We start from the raw sequence: 26,323 nt of genomic DNA, 5'->3' as shown, positions 1-26,323 counted from the left end.
CTCCTTTTTATTTCATGACATAATGAAAATGGCTCGTCCTGTCGCTAAAATTAGCAGTGCTTGTTTTGATTGATGCAAAAAATGCACTGCTGCTTACTTTGATTATTGTACTTCATTTGTAATTATTTTTTAATGAGGTTCTGTACATTGTCACTCATCCTGTCTTGCGTCTCTTTCCCTCCTCCTTCCCGAACACAAACTGTTAGATAACTCAGGAAGCTGGAGAGTTCATGATCACCTTCCCTTATGGCTACCATGCTGGATTCAATCATGGATTCAACTGTGCAGAGTCCACTAACTTTGCCTCTCTGCGCTGGATAGACTACGGAAAGGTTGCTACACAGGTAGTGTCCAATTTCTATGATTCTAATAAGATTTTTTCTTTTCTTACAATTGTGTGCTGCATGTCATTGATGTCAGATTTCAATACAGATAATTTCAGCTTAAGGTGTACATTTTATAGCAAAATATATTTTATTTATGGCTCAGGAGTGGACACAGATGTGTTTAGGGCCTCTTTGTGTTTTGTCTAAAGCAGATATAATATTTGTCCTCCTCTTTCCCTCCTCTAGTGCACATGTAGCAAGGATATGGTCAAGATATCCATGGAACCCTTTGTGAAGCGCTTTCAGCCCGACAGGTATGCCAACTGGATGGTGGGCAAAGACTCTGCACCGCTTGATCACACGCATCCCACTCCGGGTACAACACCAGAGCTGCAGAGCTGGTTACAGAGGCGCCGTAAGAACAAACCTGCTAATAAAGGGTACTGGTATTTTACTCGCTAATTGTGCAGATTGTGATATTGCAGTTTTAATCATTTTAAAAAGATTATACATTTTATGTAACATTTGAAGGTGATTATGAACTCATAACGAGGGGACCGATGCTGTTGGTGCATTGACCTCATGTTTATGACTAGACATGTTTGGCAGCTTAAAAATATTCCACTCTTACTTTAATTTGGCTGTTAACCAAGATTTACTGTTTCAATTGTCTTTCATTCCTCTCCCTTCTTACAATAGCATCCACTCTCGTATGCGCTCCAAGCGCCTCAGAACCACAGAGCAGCCCGTTGGCCTGGATGACAGCTCGACTCTCAGCTGCTGCAGCAGCAGCAAAAGGAAAGGCCTGGGTGGGCCGCCTGCGTCCAAAGTGCGCAAATCTGTAGCAGGAACAAACTGCACGGAAGAAGAGAAAGGGAAGAAAAAAGAAGCTGAGTCGAAGCACAACCAGAATCAGATCTCTGCTCAGCTTCCTGGTAAGAGACTGACTGATGGAACTAGCGGAGTGCACACAATGATACGGAGTGTGTGTGTGCATGATCAAGTACCTGTCCTGTTTTCTTATTCATTATTTCTGAAAGTTCTCAAATGAGATTTATCAAAAATATTTTCAATGTTTCTCTTGATGGTGGATTTCAAATTTGGTCCACTCCCTTTGTCCTCAACAGATCCCTGCAGACAGATGTGTGTGGTCAAGGTAAATCGTGTAGAGAGTAATATTTTTGGAATTTCCAACAAGGAGCCATCCCATAACTCTCACTGCAGTCCGTTTCCCCCCCCTGCTTCACCAGTAAAGAGTGACTTAAAGGTAGAGACGGTCAATCATATTGACCCTCAACACCTCTCAGGGTCAGGGGTCCCAAGCAGGACTCCTGAAGGACTCAGACAATGGTCTGAGGCTACACAGATCCATCCCAGAATGAATGAGCCACGGTGTTACTCTGCTGAACCACAAGACCTCTCAACTTCTCAGGACAGCTCTGTCAGAGTCCCTCCCCTGGAGGCCCACCCATTCAGCTCATCCTCCCACACTACAGGAACTTCTCCTAAGACTGAAATGAACCCTTGTCCCCCTGACTGTGGAGCTCAGACAGCGAGTTCCTCCTGTAGTGAAGACACTTTAAACCCAACACCAAACACTGACAGCAGCATGGACACGGGTACTGAGAATCACACCAACAACACTGCTAAAGCAGAGAAAATAGACAAAGTTGTTGATCCAAAACATATCAATACACACTCCAGAACAGACGCACTTTATGATCTCAAAGCTGAGCCAGCAGAGGGGGATGGCTACACATCATGTAGCCGCGTCTATCCTGCTGAACACATTTGCAATTTAGAAAAAAAGAACACTGAGGAAATTCTTTTCCCTCCTATGCTACTGAAGAATGCAGCAGTAATGCCAAAACTCAGCCATGAGCAGGCAGATAAGACTGGAATCTGCCCTGCGCCACCTGTGCTGACCCAGGAGATGCCCTCACTCACCCCGGCTGAAGGAGTGCTGACTCGAGCCCCAAAATCGACTCTGTGCAGTTACCAGGCTGCACCTGTGCTACAGCGGGAGACGCCAACTGGCGCTTTGTCCTCGCGTGGAGCCAAACAGGGAAAGAAAGAAACTGAATTAATGACATCAAAAGATTCTGCTACCGTAGAACATGCCAACAACTGGCATTTAGATTCTCAGTATAATTGCGAAGTGGCAGCAGCATCGCGTTCAGAGGGAAACTCGGCTCATTTAACTGCCAATGCTGTGCACAAAATAACATCTGGTGGTGCCCACGAAATGCTAAAAATGCCAGACATTACTGCAGAGAAGGATCACACAAAGCTGGAAAATCTTACTCCAGAGCAGATTGATGCTGCTCCAGACAGGCTAGTACAGAGTGATGTGCCTCAAACAGAGCAGAAATCTAACTTGTCAGAGTTAACAAGTAAAGATTTCTCCAAAGATCCGGCTCAGAGAGACAGCACGTTATGTCTGAGCACTGCTGGCTCTCTTTTGACTGGTACATCAAACAATAATCCCCCAGCACCTTCCCTTCCGTTATGCTCTCAAAGGGACAGCCACTCGGAATTACAACTAAACCACCTCACGACATACTCGTCTTCACATTGTTCTTCACATAACCCATACATGGAGCCCAAACCGTTCTCCAGCAGCATCTGGAAAAACTTCAGTTCCCCGAGTCCTGCAGTACTCATCCAGAGTCTGCATTCAGAGCTCCCCTCTGACTTCACCCACGACCCGCTAACTTACACCATGTGGACTGAACCTCAGTGCAAAGAAGTCACAGACCTGGAGGACCCTGACCAAGAGTCGGAAAGCCAGGAAGAAGAAGGCGGGCCTCTCACCTGGGCCCAGCTCGAGCCCACCTCTCTAGTTTCAGTGAGTGCGGTAGAGCCGCTTGGGCTTTGTGGAGAGTATGACCTCCACATGGGGGAAGTGGATGGGGCCGAAGCTCTCTCCCTGTGCAGGGAGCTGGGGAGACAAAGGGGGGAAGAGGGGAGCCTCCATTCAGATGCTGCTGTTCTACCTCTGGAGATGGGAGGGGGAGAACCGGATGTGGTGTCTGATATGGAAGAAGGGGGATCTGATGGCGAAGAGGCGGAGCAGCAAAATGGTTTCAAAGAAGAGAGCAGTAGTGACTCATCTGATGAGGAGGAGGAGGAGGAGGAAGAAGAAGAAGAAGAAGAGGAGGAGAATGATACAATTAATTATGAGTGTGATGAATCAGGCCTGGAACCTGGGGAGGTTTGTTCTGTGAGTGTTTCCTTATTGTCTTTTTCATTTGCAATTATAGTATTTTTTTTTTCTTTCTCATGCTTACATATACAAATGCAGCCACCGATTATTTCCCCCTTATTGCTTTCCATGCTAGTACCCTGCTCTGTCAGTGAAGAGGACCACTAAGAGCTGGCGCCACCCACTCAGGAAACCGACCGCAAGGGCTGTACCCACTGCTGTCAAACAACAGCAGGGCACCAGTGATGACGGTGGGCACATACACACACACACACACACACATTGACAAATACAGCTGCTACAAGTCAAGAGTAATGCTAATTTCACTGGCCCTGTTCAAACCTTGTATTAACATCTGTCTCATAAGTGCACATGTCTGACTACAGGTGTGAACGCACCCAGGATGCATTGCACACTCATTAAAGATCCGATCACTCAGACCACATTCAGAAAGCCCTTGAATGTTCCCAAATACATTCAAGGGCCGTCTAGTCAGCTGACTCACTACAGTTGTTTTAATTAATTGAATACATTATTACTTTTCTCAATGCTTTGCATACTTTGATTTATTTTCTTCCAGCGATCCACACATTGGCAGCCATGCAGGGTTTATTTCATTCTATTTCAAAAGGAACAATTTAGATTATATTGGAGAGCTGTGTGTGGCGCGTTGATTTGCTGAGCTCCTCCATGCCCCACTCGTTCTATCGGTCTCTCTCTCTCTCTCTCTCAGTCAAACACGCACATACACACTGACCAGACATCTGTTGTAGTTGGGCTGGTTAACAAGTCACAACAAAGCCCTGATCTTTGCAATCTGACATGATGAAGCCTACATGTTTATTTGCATATAGAGCAGTTGAGTGAGATCCGTTCAGACGCATGAGAAGAATCATTCTTACACAAAGTATGAACTGATCGGTAACATTTCCATTTGTAGTTGGTGCTGCAGAGTGGTGCCACAATTTCCAGAAATCCTGTCTTTTGTCTTCTGTTGGTTGCATTGCAGTGAACCATAATACTGTCACACATCGTTTTTGTAGATCAGTTGTTAGTGTAGACCAAAACCCTGTTTTGAATGTTATCATAAACCAAATCTTTGTTGAAAGAGTAGTCTTGCGAGCTTCAAAGTATACAAGATACAAACAAAAGTTTTTAATATGAAGTAATGTCAGGTAACATTTGTGTTCTCCTACCGTATAGCTTTTATAGCCATCGAGTCATTCCACTGTGCGGTCCCCACTTCCCCTTCTCATTTTTCACATTTTATGTCTCCCCCCAAATGATTCTTCTGACGTCAATGTGCACATAAACCAAACAGATATAACTCTCAGGCCTACCACAGTATAATGACCTGGTGATAGATACTCTATTTGTTTTCATGGTTTTAACAGGATGGAGAGGAGGGGGCTCCATTAACAACAAATAAAGCACATACACACACAGTCATATTTCTCATCTCTATGGTTGTGAAAAAGGATGAATAATTCAACAACCATTTTACTTGTTTATCCCTGAGGAAGAAATGACCATGAAATGACCACGGCTATGTGGCTATTTTACGATAAGAGCTCTTAATCATTTTGTGCAGTTTGATAAACAGACAGGCTCCTATTCATTGAAATTTTTTCAGCTCACTAGAGGAAATTGTCACCCCGCTGGATGAATTAGGTCTGACTTAGAGAATGATGCATGCTGTGGTTTTGACATTCAGGTAACACGGTTCTTTCAGATTCATAATAGGCTTAATTAGCAAACTACCAGGCATAGGAGATTTGCACTTGGTGTTGCATGACTCATCGTGTGGGTCGCACAGATAAGTGATTACAAGGTTGTGAGGCTTTAGTTTTTCTCCACGTAGAGCCCCCTGAATCGAGCCTGGCAGAGGATGAGGAGGAGGAGGAGGAGGAGCAGGAAATGGAAGCGTGGGCAAAGCCCCTCATCTACCTGTGGCAGAACAGGAAGAGCTGCTTCACGGCAGAGAGGGAGTACAACGCCCATGCAGCCACCATGCAGCCTCACTGCGCTGTGTGCACACTCTTCATGCCATATTATCAGGTAAAGGGGACTTCAACACAAATACATGGATAGTGTAATTTGCTGGATGTTTGTTTCTAATACCTCTTTTACACAAAACTTAGAAGGTATACTTTTTTGTTTACTAAACACGGATACACCTGATGTCAGCAGAGGAGTTTGCCTATTTTTCCTCTGATGTTTGACATTAGCGCCTTTTGTGTGGGTGTCACGTTTTCATTGCGGGTGATAAAAATCCATGTCTACTGCAGATTTATTGGGCCGTGGCGTGAATTCCGATTGTAACCGTTCCCATTGCAGACCAAATCCAGATGTTAGTGGGTTTTTACCATTGGAAAATCGGCTTAACATGCAGTACAGTTCCTTTTTTAGGGCAGTTGTACTGTAAGATGGCCTTCATACAAATACACAGTCAAGCATAAGCATACCTTTAACTTCAACTGTATTTGTCTCAGAACTGACAATGGAGAAAACAATAGGAGCAGATAATTCATCTTTCATCCCTGCAGTCACCTTTGCACCTGTATTTTTTTCTCTAGGGGAGATAGGATGATTTCAATTTAACCTGCACTGGTCAGTGACTCTAATCCTGTCTGGTGCATATATCGGTGATTTCTTTTTTTCAACCCTCCCCCACCACAAGTAATAGTTCCTGCCTCAAATACATAATGCTTTACAATGAACTGGTACGGCCTTTTAATTCCCTCTTCAGAGAGTTACTTTTGCATTTAGAGGTTTAACTCTTGCGTTTTCGTACATAGAATTGCCTTTACTCCTGCAGGGTTTCATCAGTTCCGCACAGTGTGACAAGTGAAACAGAAACACTAATAGAATATCTACACATTTTAGATATCTGTCTTTCTGTATTTGCCTCACACATCTTGAGAACCGTTCATCTCATCGGCCTGACACTTGGGATGTGTATTGTTAAGGCCCGAGGAAGTGCAGTGTCAAATTTGGTGTGATTTCAGGGTTCTGCATACTTAGTCGAGCTTCACCGAACTTTGAATGAAAAGTTGAGAAACTGTTTATGCAGCAGTGGTGGCTTCAGGGCTCCGTGGACTGAGTCCCACCCACCGCAAGTTTTTATTTGCCATTTCTCAATGACTGCAGGTCACTTTAAAGGTTTTACAAAAGAAAACTGCAACCAGCATCATCACAGGCCAAACGAACAGCTCAGTCCAAACAGGCAGGTTAAGAACAGTCACTGCACTAGTCACTTATGTCATACATTCAATTATGAAGGAAGAAGTAAAGGATCTATAATGTGATGTTACAGATGGTCCTCTGTGTATCACTGAACCAGTTATAAGTGCAGTGGGCTGCATGTACTTGTTCCCTTCTATTTTTATGTGTCCACATGTTTATACTGTGCACTTACTGTTTCCTTGTCTTTCTGTCCCGTCTGCGGCTGTAACGCCGCAGACGGGACAGTTGTGGGACTAATAAATTGATATCTTTTCTTATTATGAAAGCACCTCTAAATAATGCTGAAGTTAGAAATAATAGACCTGTCGTGATGAAGGTTACAGGGTTTCTCTCCAACCAATTTTCCACTGGCTAATGTAATGTCCAGGTGAGCAATGTTGTATGAAGAGTGAGGAAATATTTGATTACCCCGACTCCCTGTGTAATACTAACAAGGTCTTACAAAGTTTATGACATCACTTCTTTTTCTTCCACAGCCTGAAGACAAAGAGGATAAAAGTCCCGCCGCTGCTACGGAAACGTCCACATCTTCCTCTCCAATGGAGGGCCACACGCATCCCTGCAGAGGTCTGAGGAGGACCAAGCCCCTCGTCCCTGAGATCTGCTTCTCCTTCCGGGAGCAGAACTGTCCCCCAACTCCCACCAACCCACTGCTGCAGGAGGACGGCACCTCCCCTCTGCTCTACTGCCAGGGCTGTTGCCTTCAAGTACACGCAAGTATGTGTCCACAGGGGAGGAGAAGTTTGTGTGTACATGTGAATGTTTGAGAACGTGAAATGTGTAGTTGGTCAATCTGTATATACCAGCCACCTCACACGCTCATATTATTTAGTTTCTACATGTTTTTCTCTCTAATGTCATTACAAGAGGGTCAGAGGGTTTAAGTCCACTGACTCACTCCATCTCAATGTTCCACTTCCCTCTCTGTTTCCCTTTCTCTCCCCCCTCCTCTCTGTGGTTGGGAGTATTTGATTTCCCTCGTCAGCCGAATGAGGGTGAATCCTGTTTCTACCACACATACTTCCTGTCCAAAAGCCCCAAGCCAGTGCAACAAGGCCTCACACACACACACACACTTAACAACCCTGGAGGTTTTATGTTCCACAGCGCGCACAGATGCTGAACGTTGTACATTATCACAATCCTTCATTCACACACTTCAACAAAAGGTTTTTTTTTCTCATATTTGCACACAACTTGCCAGTATATTAAGCCTTCAGCCAGTATTCTAAGTTTTTCAAAAAGTTTTAAAGACATTTTCTTGAATCTATGGTTCTCCCTAAGCAAGACTAGTTTTGAAACCCCCTCGTGGTGGTGTCCCCTGAAATGGGGTCTTCTATAGGTGTTAAGTATGGACTGCATGAGAGTTTAACTGTTGTACCCTGTGTGTACTACACATGTGCTGAGTTGCTTTGTGTGACTGTGTGGAGGTACAGTTCGGGGTGGTGGGAGAAGGAGACGAAGTGAATCATTCAACACTGATGGAAAAAGCCACAAGTTTGGTTTTGAGAATTGAGACTCAGCAATAAGTACGAGTTGATAGAACTTTCCCTAAGTTCTGTTATCTGAGCTCGGGGAAAGAAAAGAGAGGTGAGCTGGGATTTTATGTTTGGTTGTTTTGATGGATTGTTGAGGAAAAGAAAAGAGACATACTCTCATATACAAAGTTGTTTCTGACGAAAACGACTGTCTCCAGGGGATTTTAACCAGCTGCCGGCTTAAAAAAATAATCATATTTGTCTGAGTTTCACGTTTAAAATGTTTTTCTTTGAGACTCTACCACAACTTGTTTTCTTTATAAACCACTTATACCACGACAAGGACCCAGACAAAAAAAAGAACCAAAAGTGCAGTATTTACACAAAATGGCTGGATGTTTTTCATTCTACTTTATGCTCAGCAGTGTTCGTCAGCCATATCGTATTGTGCAGCTTGCACAATAAGAGTGTCTGAAACTAAATGATCATGCCATTGCAAGGTTGTCTTTGCTGCTTGTGCTTTGATATGAAGAGGAACTCACAAGCATTTGTAAACAAAGACGCAAAGATGTACACCAGCTCTTCTCTTGTCTGTATTTCTTCCTTAACCACATCAACATAAAGATCAGTGTTTCCACTTAGTCTGCAATACTGTGCATTTTAGCATGGAACAATATCCCTGTTCTTACCAAGAATCTCTGGAAACAATGTGGTTGTTGTTTTATTGTAATTTATAACTGATATAGACTTAACATTATGTTTAAGTCAAGCATTTTTGCATTATAATGAAAATTGCCACTTTAACATTTATTTGTATCCTTTCCCTTAATGTTCACGTATTCATTTCCTCCATTTCTAGGCTGCTATGGTGTCGCCGCAGATGTCATCAGCGAGCATTGGTCGTGTGATCGTTGCACAGAAGGAAGCTTGGCAGCAGTAAGAACCATTTTACCCCTATATGATGACCCTTTTCCTGCCTTCCTAATGCTACAATTGCTTCCTAGAAGTAGTGTAATTATAAGCGTATTACATATTAATGCAAGGCTATTTAAAAAACAATTACTGGTTAAACCTCATTGACTCCAAACTGGTCTGTATCTTATGTCAAGAGATGTTACTGCTGCTAATATTTATCCAACTGAAGACCACATTTTTTGGTCTCACTCATTTTCTCACAAAGCAGATGTATCCGGCGATATCTGCTGTTACTTTGTGGTATCGTCACTTCTCTGTTGCACGCGTATCCTATGCAGTTGTTCGCTGAAGCATGTGTAAGGATGTTACTGATATTGCTCACTTGATTCTGTTTGCTTCCTCAGGAGTGCTGTCTTTGTAACCTCAGAGGTGGAGCTCTGAAGAAAACCCAAATTGACAAGTGAGACCAGCTTTTGTTCCGTGATTAGCTCTGCATACTCATCTGCGATCTCCAGAGCGCAGACAAATGAACTGTCTGTGGGTCTTAATCATTCTAATGTATTAATTTGTTTGTTTTTATGCGCGTGTGTGTGTGCAGATGGGCCCATGTGATGTGTGCTCTAGCGCTGCCAGAGGCGAGGTTCAGCGATGAAGCCAGGAGAAGTCCCATTGACACCAGTAGGATCCCTATGCAGCGATATAAACTGGTGAGGAGACACATAGACACACACATAGAGATGCAGCACTGGAATTCCCCAGGTCCTTGAGGACTGGCTCAGTCTAATTAATGAAGTGTTCACAGTTCTAATTAACAATGTGAGACGAACATGCCCGCAATCAAAGCTAGATAATTAACCACTGGTGGGCAGGAGAGGGGGTTGAAGCTTGTGTGAGCTTGTGTGTGTATGGCTGTTTGTCTGTACGTGTTCATGTATTATGTGTGTGCGTGTGTGCGCCCGTGTGTTTGCTTAATGAGAGAGCTGGAGTGTGTCTCAGCAGACCTGACATGTTTGCCTCTATAGTTAGCTTTGTGCTGCAGGCACAGTGATAGCTCAGCAGAAAGCAAGGTGTTGGAGAGGTACATCCTCACACAAGAACGATGGATAGCAGAGATAAATCCTACACTCCATTCCCAGCTTATTTGATTGTTTCCCCACTGGGTGTTACTTTTCAAGGGGAGCTTGAACCTCTTTAGTGTAGATTTAATTGATTCATGACATGATATACGACTCCTTAAAAATGAAATATTCTATCTTTTTAATATTAAAAACTATAATTAACAACTCCATGAAGACATTTTAAAAACATAAATGCTGTAGTTGATTGTGAAGATAATATTCATATAAAGTCAGTGGTTAAGGTACCATTCTTGAACACCCTTTCAATTATTTTCCACACATGAACTGTGGATAAGGTGCAGGCTTTTATTTTCACATATGAAGAAGGTAGCAGGAGATTTTCTTGGAGATAACAACATGATAATTGGTGGAACATTTTTGTCGAGACCAGCATCGGTTCTTATCACCCAAAGCTGTCGAATCTCATTTCTTTCCATGTTTTCCACATCATCTTCGACATCTTCTTCATATTTGGCTTTTTTTCTTCATGCTGAGATAGTTGTGTTATTCTCCCCCTCAGTTTCAAATGTTAGAAACGTCATCAACATTCCCACTGGCTTTGAATTCTTTTTTGGGAGGGCATGAAAAAGTTTGGATATTGTCCAGAGCTACTAACTCAGAAATATAATAATAATAATCACAGCCCCTCCATAATTTCAGGCCAAGTTCTGAACTTCAGTGCATGTCTCAAAGCAGCTTGAGCATAGCGAGTCTCTCTCTCTACTCTCAAGCTGCTTACGATTTAAACCTTAGAACTAAGGCTGCAACTAACAATTATTTCCATTATGAACTAATCAGTCAGTTAATTTCCTGATTAGTAGATTTGCTTATAATATGTCAGATTATAATACCTGACATTTTCTATATGTTAGAGTCCTAAGGTGACATAGTTTTTGACCCATTGTCCAAAACCCCAAAGTATAAAGTTTACCGTTCTCAGAGAGCAGATACCTGCGCCTAAGCTAACGCTCTAACTTGCCATGTTAAAGAAAGTAAAACAAATCTTGGATCTGCAAATGTATGCTCCCGACTTTAATTGGGTGTTTCCTCGGGCCATATACCATACCCATGATAACCACGAGCTGCTGTTTTTTTTTATTGTTGATCAATACTTCACATACAAATCCTTGCAGCTCTGGGGATACTGCTGTTATAGTTACTGAATCGGACACCTACACTTGAAATGAAGCTAATTTAGATAATGAAAGCACAAACCACAAAGACCGTTTCTGTATCCAGGGGCCAAAAATCCGAACAAAGACGAAAATTGTAATCCATACTGGAAAGGGTGGGGTGCTCATAAAAACTGTCATTTCATTCTAAATTGCTTTTTAATGAAGACTTTTCGGGTACTTCCATCCATAAGCCGTTAAGTTCATTACAGTGCCAGTTTTTCTTGACATAACTTTGAAGCAATGCAGCAACGAAAGTAGATTTATTTCGAAAATTATGCATAAGTATTATCAATTTCATCCCTTCGAAGGTTTTATCTGAACTGAGGATGCATCCATGACAGCAATCTGTTTATTCTCCCCACAAAATGACCCAGAGTCTCAAGTGTCTACTGCCAGTATTTCACTGAGGTGCTGACAGAACTGCTTTTTGAATGGACTTTGCTTCAGTTGATGATAAAACAGATGGGTTTCTTGTTTTTTATAAACAACCCCTTTTGATGCCCAATTTAAGGTTAAACATGAAACGGCACAGAATGTTCAAATAGATAAACCCCTTCAAATATACTGCTTTAGAAAACTCCAATGGCACTGAGTAGAGAGTGTATTCCTTTGCCAAGGCCCAACATTCCTTAATTTCAATTAAACTGCAGCAAATTTCACATGCTCATAGATATCAGACACAGGAAAATGTCAGATTTTTCCCCATGGTGATCCATGAATTATTCCCAGAGAAACAGGAAAAAAGGCCAAAAAACACCTTGAAGAAAGTGACTTTATGGTTTCTTCCCTGACTCATACTCAACAATTTCCGTGGCCATCCGTCCATTAGTTCTTTCTCTTTACAATCAAACCACCAACAAACGACCTCCTTGGCGGAGGTCATGAGTTATGATGAGACCGATTTTTATCTTCATGGTTATTCACATTAAATGAAGACATTTTTAGATGTTGTAAATTCTCTCCTTGTCCACCTCATCATTTGTGTGTCCGCTGTGTGAACCACGTGTTTCCAAGCTCACTTTGGACCCATTGCTCCTGCAGCAGCCCGTTACATTCATAATTTACTATCGCTCAACACACATGCACACAGGCGCGCGCACGTACACATTCATTATTTACTGTGGGAATGTTCTTAACGCATGGCTCAACACAGGCACCCAAATACACCCAAGAGAAGGTAGAGACTTGGAGGCGGTGGTGGTGAGTTGGCCTCACTCGCACACAAACTCGGACCATGTAAAATACTGTTGACGTACCTACACAATTCAACTTTTATTTTCTGGTGCATATTGTTTTTCCAACAATAAATGTAGTTGAATACAAACAAACACACTCATATCTCTTCCCCATACACACACACCCACACACAGATAGTGCAGCATGCCAGTCAGAATCTCGTCATACTGGCCTTGATAGGTGGACGAGACAGTCAAGCCAGTTCAACGGTGCTGTGCTGTCCATAATGGAGTAGGTATGGGAAAAGGCTTTAAGAAATGTAGGCCAGGTTAGTCCCCAAGAAAAGCTCAGAGTGAAAGTCCCTCAGTTCAGAAATAGAGCAGCAGAATCTTCAATAATAAGGAAAAAAAAGGGATATAGTTGAAGGATTTTCATCTCAGATTTGAAATTGTCTGCCAGATTGCCGTGCAAGAAGAAAAGAAGATTTCTCTCTACTCTCAGTACAAAAAGCTCCTGATCATCCGCTGATATCTGAATTAAGAAGACTAAGCTGATAATTGTAAAGTCGAAGCCGGCCCTGCTCTCTGGGTTTAATTGAATTAATGATGGCTATAGGTTAATTAATTAGTTCAGCTATTGATTTTCTCCAAAGAAAGGAATACATTGAATTAAGTTTCAGTGGCTTACCTCACCTGATAAGGACACACAAGTTTTATACTTCACAGCATCACCCACTTATCCACTTATCAAACACTGTGCTACTCTTCCTTGAATGTATGTATTTAGAAATATATATGTAGTGGGAACTGAAACATCATGAAGTCATTTTTAATATTCCTATATTCCCACATAAACACCCAGTTCTTCTTTGCAGATAATATAATAATAATTCAGTATACGTGCTCTCAATCCCTTCCAAAGACTAGATTTCATATTTAAAACTAGATAATTCCGACTTGATTTCACTGACTGCTCTGCCAAATCCTCCAGGGACCTTTTCCTACATATAGATAGACTAATTATCCCTCAACATGTATGGATGTTTTCAGTATGGATTCCCAGGAATTAGATGATTTGGATGGTGAATTAGACGAGAAGCTGCTTCACAAGAGAGAAGAAGACAGGACGGGACAGGGAAGGGAAGTGGAGAAGAGAGCATAGATGGGTGTTTTATTAGGAAATGGAGTGAGGCGGGAGGCATGCTGAGGGGGTGAAAGAGGAACTTTATAACAGAAGGATGTCGTCATTTTTTCCCCCTTTAGTCAGAGTGAAGGATTTGTGGGAGAGGGGAGATGCCGCAGTAGTGGAAATGGACTTGATGGGCTGTTTGGTGCAGAAAACCAAAATGGCCTTAAAGGTTTAGCTGTGTGTGTACGTGCATAGGATGTGTTTGTGTGGAATCTGCAGTTGTGTACTGCCCACAGACCTTACACAGAGTTTAAATAACCACAACATACACATAGCAGCCCTGGTTTGTTGTGGAAACCTCAGATGATGTCATCTGATTGGTCGTATTTGGGGGGTCTTCTCGTATTGTAGCTGCACAATTACGACTTTCTGTTTGACTATTCAACGGGGCTCTGGCTCCATCCTTGTTTTATCCTCTCGTATCTATGCTGTGTTTACATCACCGTATCCAACAACAGTGTGTCGAGCAGATTTCACAGTTTTGATTAGTTGGAGCACATTATGGTTTTAAATAATGTTCGAGGCTCATGCCCAAACCCAGCAGTGATTCACTTTGCGGTCCTTTGTCTTTAATTTGCTGCCATTGCTCTTGAACCCATACCCAAGGTCTCTCAAGTGGAAATACAGATTTTTAAATTCCTTTTTTGTCCGCTGCTCCTAAGGCTACACTATTGAAAAATCTCAAGTATCCTTCAGTGTAATAGATATTCCCCCTGACTGTTTGTTTGATGTCACAGGGGGCCTTGAACTGACTTGATGAGTGTTGATATTTGTTAAACAAAGCTTTACTTTCTCAAACCCTCCATCCTTTATGTAAGCAGCAAGGAAAAACTCAAGTGACATCCAATCTTAAAAGTAGAACGGCACCATGCCTCCCCCAAGGCCAGACAGTCTCCTTAAATTCAATCAAGCTGCACCAAATTTCACACACTCATGAATATCAGTTTCCTAAATGTGCCTGATTTCTTTCTCACCAAGATCCATGAATTATTCATTTGGAAAACAATGAAAATGTCCCAAAAAATACGGCCGCAAAGTATCTTGTAATGTCAAAGAAAGTGGGGGAAATAAATAAACCTGGAGCCACACTGACATCTAATGAGTTCATCCCTGACCCATACAGCAAACTGCCATCAAGCTTTGTGGTTATCTGTTCGGTTGTTTTTAAAATATCTTACTATCGTACAGGGGGGAAAACATACAGTATAACCTCCACGACGGAGGTAATGATTCTTCACATCTGCAGATATGATCTCTACATATTTTACTACCACGGGTATAGAATTCCCAATGAAACTGGATCTTCGTACTGCATGACCGCATTTTAACTATGTTTGCAACGAAATCATCAAAAATGTAAATACTGGCTTGCACTGACTGCTTGTCTTCCCGCTGTCTTGTCCACTAGGTGTTTTATTTTATTTTTTATTTTTAATAACAAACCAGGCTTATCTAGATAAGTTAGCCCCACCTTACCTATTGACACTGAGCATTTCAAGGAACTTTGTGGGCTCCAGGCAAAAGGGGAACTGGTGGGCTCTACACCAAAAAGAAAGATGATCACAAACCACATAATTCCAATCTTCAAACAATTCAATCAATCTTATAAACAAATTGCAAACTGTGCATACACATAATAATAAGTAGTAAACCATCAAACATACACACATTTAGATGTTCTCGTTTTCAACCAAACCTCTACAATTGCTGAGCTTTTGGCAGAAGGCAAGTGGCATGGGGGCTTGTTAGAGGGTTTTCAGGTCATGGTGTCACTCCAATGTTCTGTACATGGTCAATCATAGAATTTGTGGGGTTTCTCACAAAATGTGTTGTTGAGGACGAACATAATCAGCCGTGCTCGGGGGCGCCTCGCAGCTTGGGGCCCCCAGGTAATTGCCTGCCTTACCTAACCTGCTGCAACACCCTTGCTTACTATTGAAACCTTTCCCTCCAGGCTGACCTGGTGTTGCTCAGGCTAGTTTTAAGGTTTAACCTTACCTCAGGTGGAACCAGTGCAAATTAAATAAAGCTGATAAAACACTCATCAATGGTTTTAGGAAATATACATATACATACTGAAATATGATATGTTCAGTATGTGTTTCTCTGGTGATGCACAAATCTCAGGGAAGTCTCAATTTGTTTTCTTTATCTCTAATTAGAATGAGCTGCACTTGCTGTCTCAACTCGTGGACTAGCAGGTCTTGAATCAGACTTGACTTGCCTGTAATCTGATCACTTCAGCTATAAATTGTCTTAATGAAACCGATTAATCCTGCTTTGGTTTGTTTGGCGCATTCCAGACAGATTGTTTCACTCTCCCACTTTCCCTGAGCTCCTCCATGAAACCCCTCTGTGGCTGCAGGTTGCGAAGATATATAATACAGTTTTTAGCGTTTAATTTAGATCACCAGAATACTTAAAATGTCCATCTTTTTTTATGCAATGCCATTTCTTTAACTAGGTTTTCGTACAAATACGCTTACTCAAATGTCTATATTATTATTATAGTATTAAGGATTGTCTCTCAGCCCCTGGTATAACCTCAGTGAATTCAGACCTTAATGATCAGCGCTTGGTATTGAGGGTTTGCTCTCGTCTCTGTTTACAGAAATGCATCTATTGTCGTAAACGCTGTGCGGGGAAGCGACAGGCAGGTGCTTGTATCCAGTGCTCATGTGGCCGATGTCCAACCTCCTTTCACGTAACCTGTGCTCACGCCGCCGGTGTCACCATGGAGCCTGATGATTGGCCGTATGTTGTGTCAATCACCTGCCATAGACACCAGTCTCGGAGCGCATCAGCTGTAAGTACCAGGTTTTTCTACAGCTGTTATTAACAAATCTGTGCTCAGTAAGAATGCATACGGCAATGTGTAGGTTTGTCATCAGTCTTTTACTAGATTTATAAAGAAGTCTTTCATTAGAAGGTCCCTGGTGATAATATTGAAAACTAACCCTCTGCCTCTTCTTGTTTTATTGATACCATGTTGAATAATATACCTGCTCATAACATGTACATGTATGTTGCAACAAGCTGTGCTAAATTTAAACTTAATTATTAAATATAAATGTATTTATATAGTTAGGTGGCTGAACACCAAGTACAGAGTACAAGTGCATTCATGATATAGTCAATTAAAATTCCAATATTGTTGGAGCTTAGCGAGAACAGATTTTCTATTATACCATGGATTTATTCATTATTTTTCTTTTACTTTGAGAACAAGCTGAAATAACAATTTAGAATGCTTTATTTGCCTCAGTTCACTCATTTTTCATTCTTCAGGTTTTTGGTTTTAATGTGTTGTAGTATAAGTAGTATTTAATAGTAAAGCCTGTGGCTTATCCTGGGTAAGTCAACAAGCAGTTCTTTAAGTTAATGTATTAGAAGCAAGGGCCAAATTGTGCCGTATTGATGACAGGGTCAGAGTAACTCCAACTACTCTTGATGTAGTTTTTAGTACCAATCAAAAGTCCTCCAATGAAGGATAACCGGTGAGCAGGCAACAGGATTATCGGGATCCAAAGCTCATTTGGCATCTGGCACATGTGGTTAGATGCCCACAGAAGAGCTACTGTCATTCAAATAACTTAAAACCTGAAAGCTGGCTATGATGTAGAGCTCTCAGAAAACAGTACATCACAGCTTGCTCCATATTGGGATGCACAGCCACAGACTGGCTGCAGTGCCCATGCTGACCCCAGCCCCCCCCGAACTGGTCCATGGAGCAAATAGAACAAGCTGGCCTGGTCGAATGATTCCTGTTTCCTTGGCTTGGTGTGTGTGCATTGTTTACTATAGCAGTAATATGTACTCTTGGAGGAAGGCAACACTGCTCTGGGCATTGTTTGGCAGTGGAAATCTTGGGTCATTTGACACGCAGCCCCCTTCCTCAACGTGGCTGTTTTTCCCTGGCAACGGTCTTCCCTGATGTTGTTGGCCTCTTTCAACAGATATTGCCATCTGTCATGAAGATAAACTTGTTCAGGAATGGTTTCGGGAACATAACAAAAAGTTCATGGTGTTGATTTCGCAGCGGCATTCCCCAGATCCCAATCCTATCAAGTATCTATGGGATGTGCTGTAACAGTTGGTCTTGTGATCTCTACAAACATATTCTGGATGTGAATCTGCATAATCTGGAGACAAGGGACAAGATTTTGCGGCCGGAACAGATTTCTCTTTCTAGTTTGCCCACTCAGTTCTGAGCAGGCTTTGGTTGCCTGCAGGTAAACAGTTAATGTGGCATGATGTCTTATACATGTGGCTGATTGGCTTATATGCTTTAGGTGTCAGGCAATTTATAACGATGATGCAGCATCACAGAGGAATTCAGTTCGACGTGTCACTCTTAATTGTCATACATGAGTCTAATTCCATCTCCCTGCTCTGTCTGTAACAGAAGCAGCGAGCGTGCCAGTCATCCATCTCACTGGGTCAGACGGTGATCTCCAAACACAAGAACCTGCGCTACTACAGCTCCAAGGTCACACAGATCACCTCCCAGATGTTCTACGAGGTCATGTTCGACGACGGCTCCTTCTCCAACGATACCTACCCCGAGGATATAGTGGTGAGAATATGTTTAATTACACACACGGGTTCACCTCCCAGTTGCATGAGGTCATATCAGATAAGAATATTTCTTTTTCAGAGATTTTCTTAGGATTCTCGAAGGGTCATACATGAGGGATTAGTTATTACCATTATTTTAACATTGTTTAAGTTGTGCAGCTGCAAAGCCTCATTTCTGTAAATCTGTCTGCTGGCACAGAGAAACAACATGGATTTCTGAAAAGGCCATTCAAATTAAAACAGTACGGGAGGACTGCTGAGTTGTCATGGAAGCAGGAAATAATTCCTAACATGACTTTGCTTGAGGAGTTGAATTCAGTAATGACCGAGTCTCACTTGGCGGGCTTGACACTGTTAAAGATAAGTAGCCGCGACAAACTCATCAGCACACTCGAGTGTGTGTTACGGAGTATTATTGAGGAAATTCCACCAATTTACATCCAGTCCTGATTCTCCACAGTAATTTACCCCATTTCCTTGAGATGTTCAGCATCTTTTTCTTACTTTAAAACTCATAAATAAAACAATTAAATGAATTCTACTCCAAATTATGAAGTCTGACTAAATCATTTATTTTATCACGGCTTAATGGTTATGACTATTTTATATACTAAATACTGAAAAAGACGTTTTACGTGTGTTAAGAAATGTACTACGACAGATTAGGGCCATGTGGAAGAGAGAAATAAATTCAGGTTTTGTGAATTAATCATAAAGCTACGAGAAAAAAAATTGTAAAATTATGAGAAAGAAATCGCTATATAACAAGAATAAGTCATAATATTACGGGGAAAATTCATAGTATTACAAGAATAAAGTCGTTAAATGAGAAGAAAATATAAAACCTTTCAAGGAAATAATAGGCAAGGTGAACCTGGGCTTTCCGGAGTTTGACTCCTTCTCGATCCAAAATCTTGAAGCAATCTCATTGTGAAACTATGAAACAATAAGTTGATATAACCAAAGATAAACACTCAACTGCTACCAAACATCTCCTCCTCCACAAAAGAGGCAATTTCCTCCAAGTCTGTGTGGTTCTTTCTTCGTAATAGACTTAGTTTCTATAACAGTCTTTTGTTATAATGTGGTGCCGATGAGCCAAGTAATTAGTTATTTGGGAAACTTATACTAAAGTAGAACTGAACAAGATGCTCCACAGTCCTTATTTTTAGACAGGCGACAGACTGCTCTTCTGATATTCCATCTGTAACATGACACATAGCTTCTATTTGTGACGTTTCTTGATCATTGATTTTCTTACAGCAAAGTGTAAGATACATTTTTAAATGCCCACCGTTTGGTTTTTCTTGGAAAATCTGTCTGTTATTTTTTACAGTATTTTAGAAAGACTGAGCATTTGGATTGTTCAGAGTTTTTCTGTGTTTGTGAAGTAATTTGTCGGCTGGTCTTATCAAAGCTCCCTGTCGTGTTTACCAGCGGGATAGACAGGCTGTCTGAATCGAGTTTAACAGTAATCCTAACACTGAAAAGAGCTCTTTTCAACATCAAACCACCCACCGTGAATTATGTTCTCGGTCTCCTCTCTTCCTGCAGACATTCTGACAAACACTCAGCCACTTTACACAACCAATCCTCCTCTTTTCTGCGTTTTCAGAGCAGAGACTGTGTGAACCTGGGGCCTCCTGAAGTGGGAGAAGCTGTTCAAGTGAAGTGGCCTGATGGGCTCTTCTATGGCGCCAAATACCTGGGATCCAACGTCTCCTACATGTACCAGGTACACAGGCACGCACTTAGGCAGCCATGACAGCGGGTTATGTGTGAGAGGCTGAGATGATGGACACGACACAGTTGTGCAGATTAAATCTTTTCCCCCTGTAAGTGCTGAATAAAGTTGCGAGCTCGGATGTAGGTCAAAGCAAAAAACTGGCTGAACTCCCTCGGCATCGGAATCGTCGTGACTCGGCTGACGTTTTGAAGGTCCACAAGCCCGTGTGCAGAGCGGTGAAGGGAGAGAGAAAAGAAGACACTTGAGACAGACTGAGGGAGGTGCTGAAGTCACGGCGGCAAAACAAGAGATGGAAGATGATGGGAGGATGAAAAGACTAATAAAGGAGGCAGAAGTCTATTCAGAGAGTGTGAAGGCAGATGGGCGGGGGGGAGAGAAAGAGATGCAGAGAGCGAGAGGAGGATGAGAAGGTGGCGACAATCTGCATTATTCAAACTCACTAAAATATTCACTAAGCAAAGAGTCGTGCAGCTTCCACTTAAAGCTTCATACAGTTGAGCTGGGCGTCGACCATTAGTTATGCACAAATGCATCTGTGACGCACACAAACCGAGATTAAGATGGGTCCGATTTGAGAAAAAAGGCTGAATGAGAACTTTGAATTATCACGGTGTGTTGAGGTTTGAAGTTTATTTTTACCTTCAGATCTACCTGGCACCCAAAACTTTGCATTTCTCTAACTGGTAATGTTGGTGTGAGATTAGAGGTTCACAAAAATGCTTCTGTTTGATGTTTGTTTCATCAAAGTAGATGTCATTAACTAACTTTATTATGGAACTAGTTATCTTACTTTTCATAATGAAGGTAGTATGAAAACAAAACATTGGAAATGCTGTGTAAACATTTGCAATGTTAATGCACCAACTCTGCTCAAATTCAGGTTGGACTTAAATACAAAAGAAAACTTACCACCGTCGTATCCTTGACCTATTTTCCATTCTAGCATCCTCTTAGGAGATTATTAATTGTACGTGAAAATAGATGAATTCTGCTTTTAAACTGAAAAACAAGCAGAGAAACGTTGCAGCACTTTTCTCAGGCCATGGGAGTGACTGCAGGTCTCGTTCTAGGCTTCATGCAGCCCCAACAAACTCCATCACAAGCTTTTCTGGGAGGGAAAACCCCGGTGCAGAAACACATTGCCCTCACTTGAGCTTATTACTAAAAGAAAAAGAGAATCTACCTGAAACTATAGAATTAGACATAAATTCCTCTAAATTTGAAGTCTGCATGGGGGAAGTCAAAATGAAGAGCATTGATTTAAACTGCTTGTAAAGTGCTGAATATATTTTCCTGCTGTCTCAGGTCGAGTTTGAGGACGGATCTCAGGTGCTGGCAAAGAGAGAAGATGTCTACACTGTAGACGAAGACCTGCCTAAAAAGGTGAAACGTAGACTTGTAAGTATTAGACTTGATGAGCAACACACAAAACTCCAGTTAGGCTTCATCCATACGATTACATTTGTGTCAAAACGTGTAAACTCTGCTACACAACTTCAATTTAATCAGGGAATTTGTAAAACTCTGCTTTAGTTTAAAAACTAAAACATTTGAGTCACGATTGGCTGAAATGGAGATGTTTGTAAACAATGACATAACCACTTGCTGATTGGGTCTTTTCGGACTCGACAAAGCCTTTCGCTGATTTGCTGGGCTCATATCACATGACCCCCTTCAGCAAGAAAACAACCAGCATTTGTCCTCGGCAGCCGGTGTAGAACTAAACATGCATAATCAATTACTGATGTGCTGCTAACCCTGTTGTGTAAATTCTGTGTTTTCTAACACTACCACTGCTTACATGTGTACTTAAAAGGTCCAGTGTGTAAGATTTAGGTGAAAGGGATCTATTGTGTATACAATTATCCTAATGTTTTCACTAGTTTCATCTAAACTGTACAAATTGTTGTTTTCTTTACCCTAAAATGGGCCCTTTATATTCAAATACTTTATATCTACATCAGGAGCAGGTCCACTCTACCGATGCCGCCATGTTTTTTTTACAGTAGCCCAGACTGGACAAACTAAACACCTTTTGAATTTTTATGACAACTGAAGGCTACCAATGAGTTATTCAGCTGCAACATTCAATTTCACCACTAGATGTCACTAAATTCTACACACCGAACCTTTAAGTAGTCACGTGATAGGCGTTTTCAGGCGCGTTAGTATGGACGGGGATTAAAACAGATGCAACATTCTTGTGTGGACAGAGATTGTTTTAGTTTACCAACGTAAAAGTGCAGCCTTCAAAGTCATGAAAGTTAAAAATGGTCTTTGCCACTTGAAATGTTTTCGTCTTTACTCATAGTTGCTCTCTGTTGTCTCCCTCTCAACAGTCCACGGCCTCAAGTATGCGATTCCAAGACGCTTTCTTCACCACACAGGAGGAGAGGAAACGACAGCGGACACCCAACTCACGCTTCCAGAAAGACTTTGTGGCTCTGCCGGGTCTTCGCACGACTTCCAAAAGCCCATGGGAGCAGCGCAGCCACAAAGGAAAATGAAGTCATAGACGAGGATCAAGCGAATGCACTGAATCAGCAGTGGATGTATATGCGAGGATGGTTGTGAGTGTATGCGAGTATGCTTGTGTGTTTTTGGATCTTTTGACTTCTGTGAATAGATGAGGTGGCACAGCGGTTGGCAGCGGCCGATCTGGGTTAGATGGACGTTAAATTGTATAATATACATACGTGGTTGCAAAGGGGGGGGTTTGACAGACTGTAGACGGTTTCTGATTGGACAGCTGGGCTCCTGTGAAATGGGCTAACGGAGCACTTTGTTGCCTCGGTTTCTCAGTGCTTTCACATCATGTCAGGGAAAATAAATGTGACTCAACAATTGTCACATCACCCTTTTTGTTAAATAACAAAACCTTTTTTCTTTGTACATGAAAAATTCAAAAAGTGAGATTTTTCTAAATGGCTTGCCTAAGGTAGCTTTTTAGGGGTCTGTTATTTCCAGCATTGATTTTGAATATTTATGCACTTTGCTTGTAGTATTTTCCTAATGTCTTAATGTTTCACCCCCCCCGCATGTTAAACATTGTCTCTAAACTGCTTCTGCCGGGACGAATCCAATCACATAGCAATGGCTTCCTCTCTGCATGTGTGTTTTTATAATTCACACAGGCAAATACAGAATGTGTAATTTGACATTGAAAATAAGTTATTACAGTATAAATAACAAAAGATAAATTGACGCCATGTCGATCACAGGCTGAGGTAAAAGACAGGAAGCCATGTCTGTGTGTTGGAGTTTGTGCTCTACTAATGTGAAATGCTACTGTTGCTCTGTTGAATGAAACACATTGTGAATAATTTAAATTTGTATTTATTTTTGGGCTTGCTATAGTTAAACTATTGCCAACTGCTGTAAGGAAAAAAATAAAAAATTACATCTGTTTTTTTATGAAATTGTCTCTTAAGTAAATTTCACTAAGTTCTAATGGAACTATGTTGAGCGCATGCATCTGCCAAATTTCAATATTGTGGGTTAGGGTTAGATATATATATATATATATATATATATATATATATATATATATATATATACACACACACAAAAAGATATATAAACAAAGACGTTTGATGATATTGACCAAAGAATGAGATTGAAAAATGTAAATATACACTGATTTGCATGTATATTTCTTCTTTGACCGAACTTATGAACAAAACAAGATATATAATATAAATATATCGTTGCATATATTGTTTCGCTATTAAAACTAATTTTATTAAGCGTACATTTATCTGTTGGACATGCATTTATATTTTTAGGGGTTCTAGTGTATAAAGATGACCGCATTGACTATTTGGCAAGGCAAGGTTTAATTAAATGTCAATAGATTAAAAAACTCCACGTTTAACTTACAGGGTAGAGAACTAGATGCTTTAAAGTAAGAGGTGATGTAGGTTTAATGAGTGTTCCTCTGAACTGAGTGACCAGCACGGCCTGCCTCGTGCTACCCGATGTGGAGCGGCGTGTTCCCAGCTGATTCTTCTCCGAGCAGATCCTGAGGAGCGAAGCAGAACAGAAGCGAGGTGTCGTGTAGGAGGCATCGAAAAGCTTTGTACTCCCTTGGAAACCACGTGTCAGCCCGAAACCTGGATCTTCGTGGCTCTTTGTGAAACCAAAGAGGGAAAAAAACAAGAAGGAAATTCATGTGCAATGAAAAAGCCAGAAAAAACGGAGACATTTATTTTTATTTTTACCAACTCTTTGTGTCGAGGCTGCAGTCACGCTACCTCCGCAGTTCTCTCTGTTCTTTTAGCGGCTAACATCTAAAACTTGACAAAAACATCTTTCAGAGTTCAGGAAACCTCCCAGTTGTACGTAGGAGGTCTGTTCCAGCACTCTGACGGTGTGAATAGAAAATGAATTAAAAAGAAATGAAGACTTTGGATGTTGAATTGTTTCTTAAGTGCATCTGGACTGAGTCGTGCCCCCCCAACCTGTGCAGTCATACCTATTTAGGGCAATTATTCATGCGTCAGACAATTACCATCATTAGTTAAGAGAGGAGAGCTTCACGGTTGTTAACCTCTTCCCAGTAGGTTATGTTTTCATCCCTGATGGTTTTTGTCTGTCGCCAAAACTACTGAACCGATTTTATTGGAACTTGGAGGAAGGTTCGGGCCAAGAAAGATTTGTTTTCAATTTCTCTAGCTTTCTGAGACAGAGTGTGGGTACTACTACTCTGCTCTGTCGACATCTTGTCTCACAACCTCTGTCCTGACATGACTTTCCAGTAAGTGCAGTAAAGGATCAGCCTCACAAACATAGACTTTGTGGTTTAGAACTTGAAGTAAAATCAGGTGTATGAGGATGTGTGGTTCTTGACTCTTGTAAGCACAAGTCCTTTGCTTTGACTTATATATTTACCCCCCCCCCCCAAATGATTTCTCAGATATCATTATCAAACTCTTAAGACAAATTGACAAATAAATTTAATCGAGGCTTGATATTTTAAAGTTATTGGTATTGAGGTTTTAAAAAAGTTTAAAACCTTAATACTGCTTTGTCTGTGAAAGGCTCATATTTGGCTCTTAAGGTTCAGTATGTAAGATTTAGGTGAAAGGGATTTATTGGCAGAAATTGAAGATAAAATAATGTTTTTACTAGTGTGTTTGTAAGACTTTACCCAACAATGGGACCTTTATATATTTTTTTTTGAACATTCTTTTTATTGAACATTTCAGAAATTATAAGTCCAGCACAGTACATACAGATTATATGAAATATGTAGCAAATCCAAAATACATCTACAGCAATGATCTCAAAAGTCCTAATTAGGTCTTACATTTCAGGCAGTTGCAGTCTGAGCTCCCAGGTACCTCACCACTTTATCAAACTTAGCTGTAAAAAGGTCATTCTGACCTTTGATACGAAATCTTAGTCTTTCCAGAGAAATATAATCTAACATCAGAGACTTCCATAGATATATTGAAGGAGGTTCATCTCCTACCCATTTGGTCATAACAGCCTTCCTGCCCAACATAAGCAGAAAATGTACAGTGTTTTTCTGTGGTCTTAGTGATTCAGGAATATAACCCAATAAACATAATATTGGATTAGGCTGTATTTTCTGTTTAATTATCTCACCAACCTCATCGCATACATTTTGCCAAAACCGTTGAATCTTTTCACATTCCCAGAGGCAGTGAAATCTTGTCCCTAAAATAGTTTTACATTTTAGGCAGTTTGGAGAGGCCCCTGCTGTGTATTTACTATACATATAAGGAGATATATAGACATTTTGTAGGATATTATATTGCATTTCTCTGAATCTGTTACATATGGATATTTTCGATGGTAAAAGTAAGATTTCCTCCCATATTTCACTGTCTATTGTTGTTTTCATCTGGGTCTCCCATAGTTTCCGTAGGGATGATAGTCTGTCTGTTTTTAGATATTGCAATTTGGAGTAAAATTTGGAGACAAAATGACCCTGTTTAAGACTATCTAAGAGAGTCTTTTCTAGTGAGTTAAAGTCACCTGGAAGACTGAGAGTATCCATTTTAGTATACACATAGTGTCTGACCTGGAGGTATTTGTAAAATTCTTTTGTTTGTAATTTATATGTAGCCTGTAATGATTCGAATGTTTTAAATTTTCCCCTATCCCAAAGGTCATAAATATGGTAAATTCCTGCTTCATACCAGT

The 26,323-nt window shown here is 41.1% G+C and overlaps 1 protein-coding gene across 2 annotated transcripts in view; it reads left to right on the top strand.

Annotated features, from left to right (window-relative positions):
• kdm4c (lysine (K)-specific demethylase 4C) overlaps positions 1 to 23,571 on the top strand; it is a 31,299-nt gene extending 7,728 nt beyond the window's left edge. Inside the window, exons 8-22 of one of the 2 annotated variants that reach the window (XM_061091879.1) lie at positions 207 to 344; positions 573 to 766; positions 1,026 to 1,261; positions 1,454 to 3,549; positions 3,668 to 3,782; positions 5,393 to 5,589; positions 7,254 to 7,494; positions 9,115 to 9,191; positions 9,575 to 9,630; positions 9,769 to 9,877; positions 16,439 to 16,633; positions 18,233 to 18,403; positions 20,021 to 20,140; positions 21,458 to 21,535; positions 22,492 to 23,571. In XM_061091879.1, the coding sequence (XP_060947862.1) occupies positions 207 to 344; positions 573 to 766; positions 1,026 to 1,261; positions 1,454 to 3,549; positions 3,668 to 3,782; positions 5,393 to 5,589; positions 7,254 to 7,494; positions 9,115 to 9,191; positions 9,575 to 9,630; positions 9,769 to 9,877; positions 16,439 to 16,633; positions 18,233 to 18,403; positions 20,021 to 20,140; positions 21,458 to 21,535; positions 22,492 to 22,659 (4,191 nt within the window). In that variant the 3' untranslated portion in view covers positions 22,660 to 23,571. Of the gene's footprint in view, positions 1 to 206; positions 345 to 572; positions 767 to 1,025; positions 1,262 to 1,453; positions 3,550 to 3,667; positions 3,783 to 5,392; positions 5,590 to 7,253; positions 7,495 to 9,114; positions 9,192 to 9,574; positions 9,631 to 9,768; positions 9,878 to 16,438; positions 16,634 to 18,232; positions 18,404 to 20,020; positions 20,141 to 21,457; positions 21,551 to 22,491 lie in introns of both variants that reach the window. The other variant, XM_061091871.1, reaches the window with a different exon arrangement.
• The last annotated feature ends 2,752 nt before the right edge of the window (positions 23,572 to 26,323 follow it).

Source organism: Limanda limanda, chromosome 2 (assembly GCF_963576545.1).
Source record: "Limanda limanda chromosome 2, fLimLim1.1, whole genome shotgun sequence".
Classification (NCBI taxonomy): domain Eukaryota; kingdom Metazoa; phylum Chordata; class Actinopteri; order Pleuronectiformes; family Pleuronectidae; genus Limanda; species Limanda limanda.
This window is presented reverse-complemented; position numbering and strand designations above follow the sequence as displayed.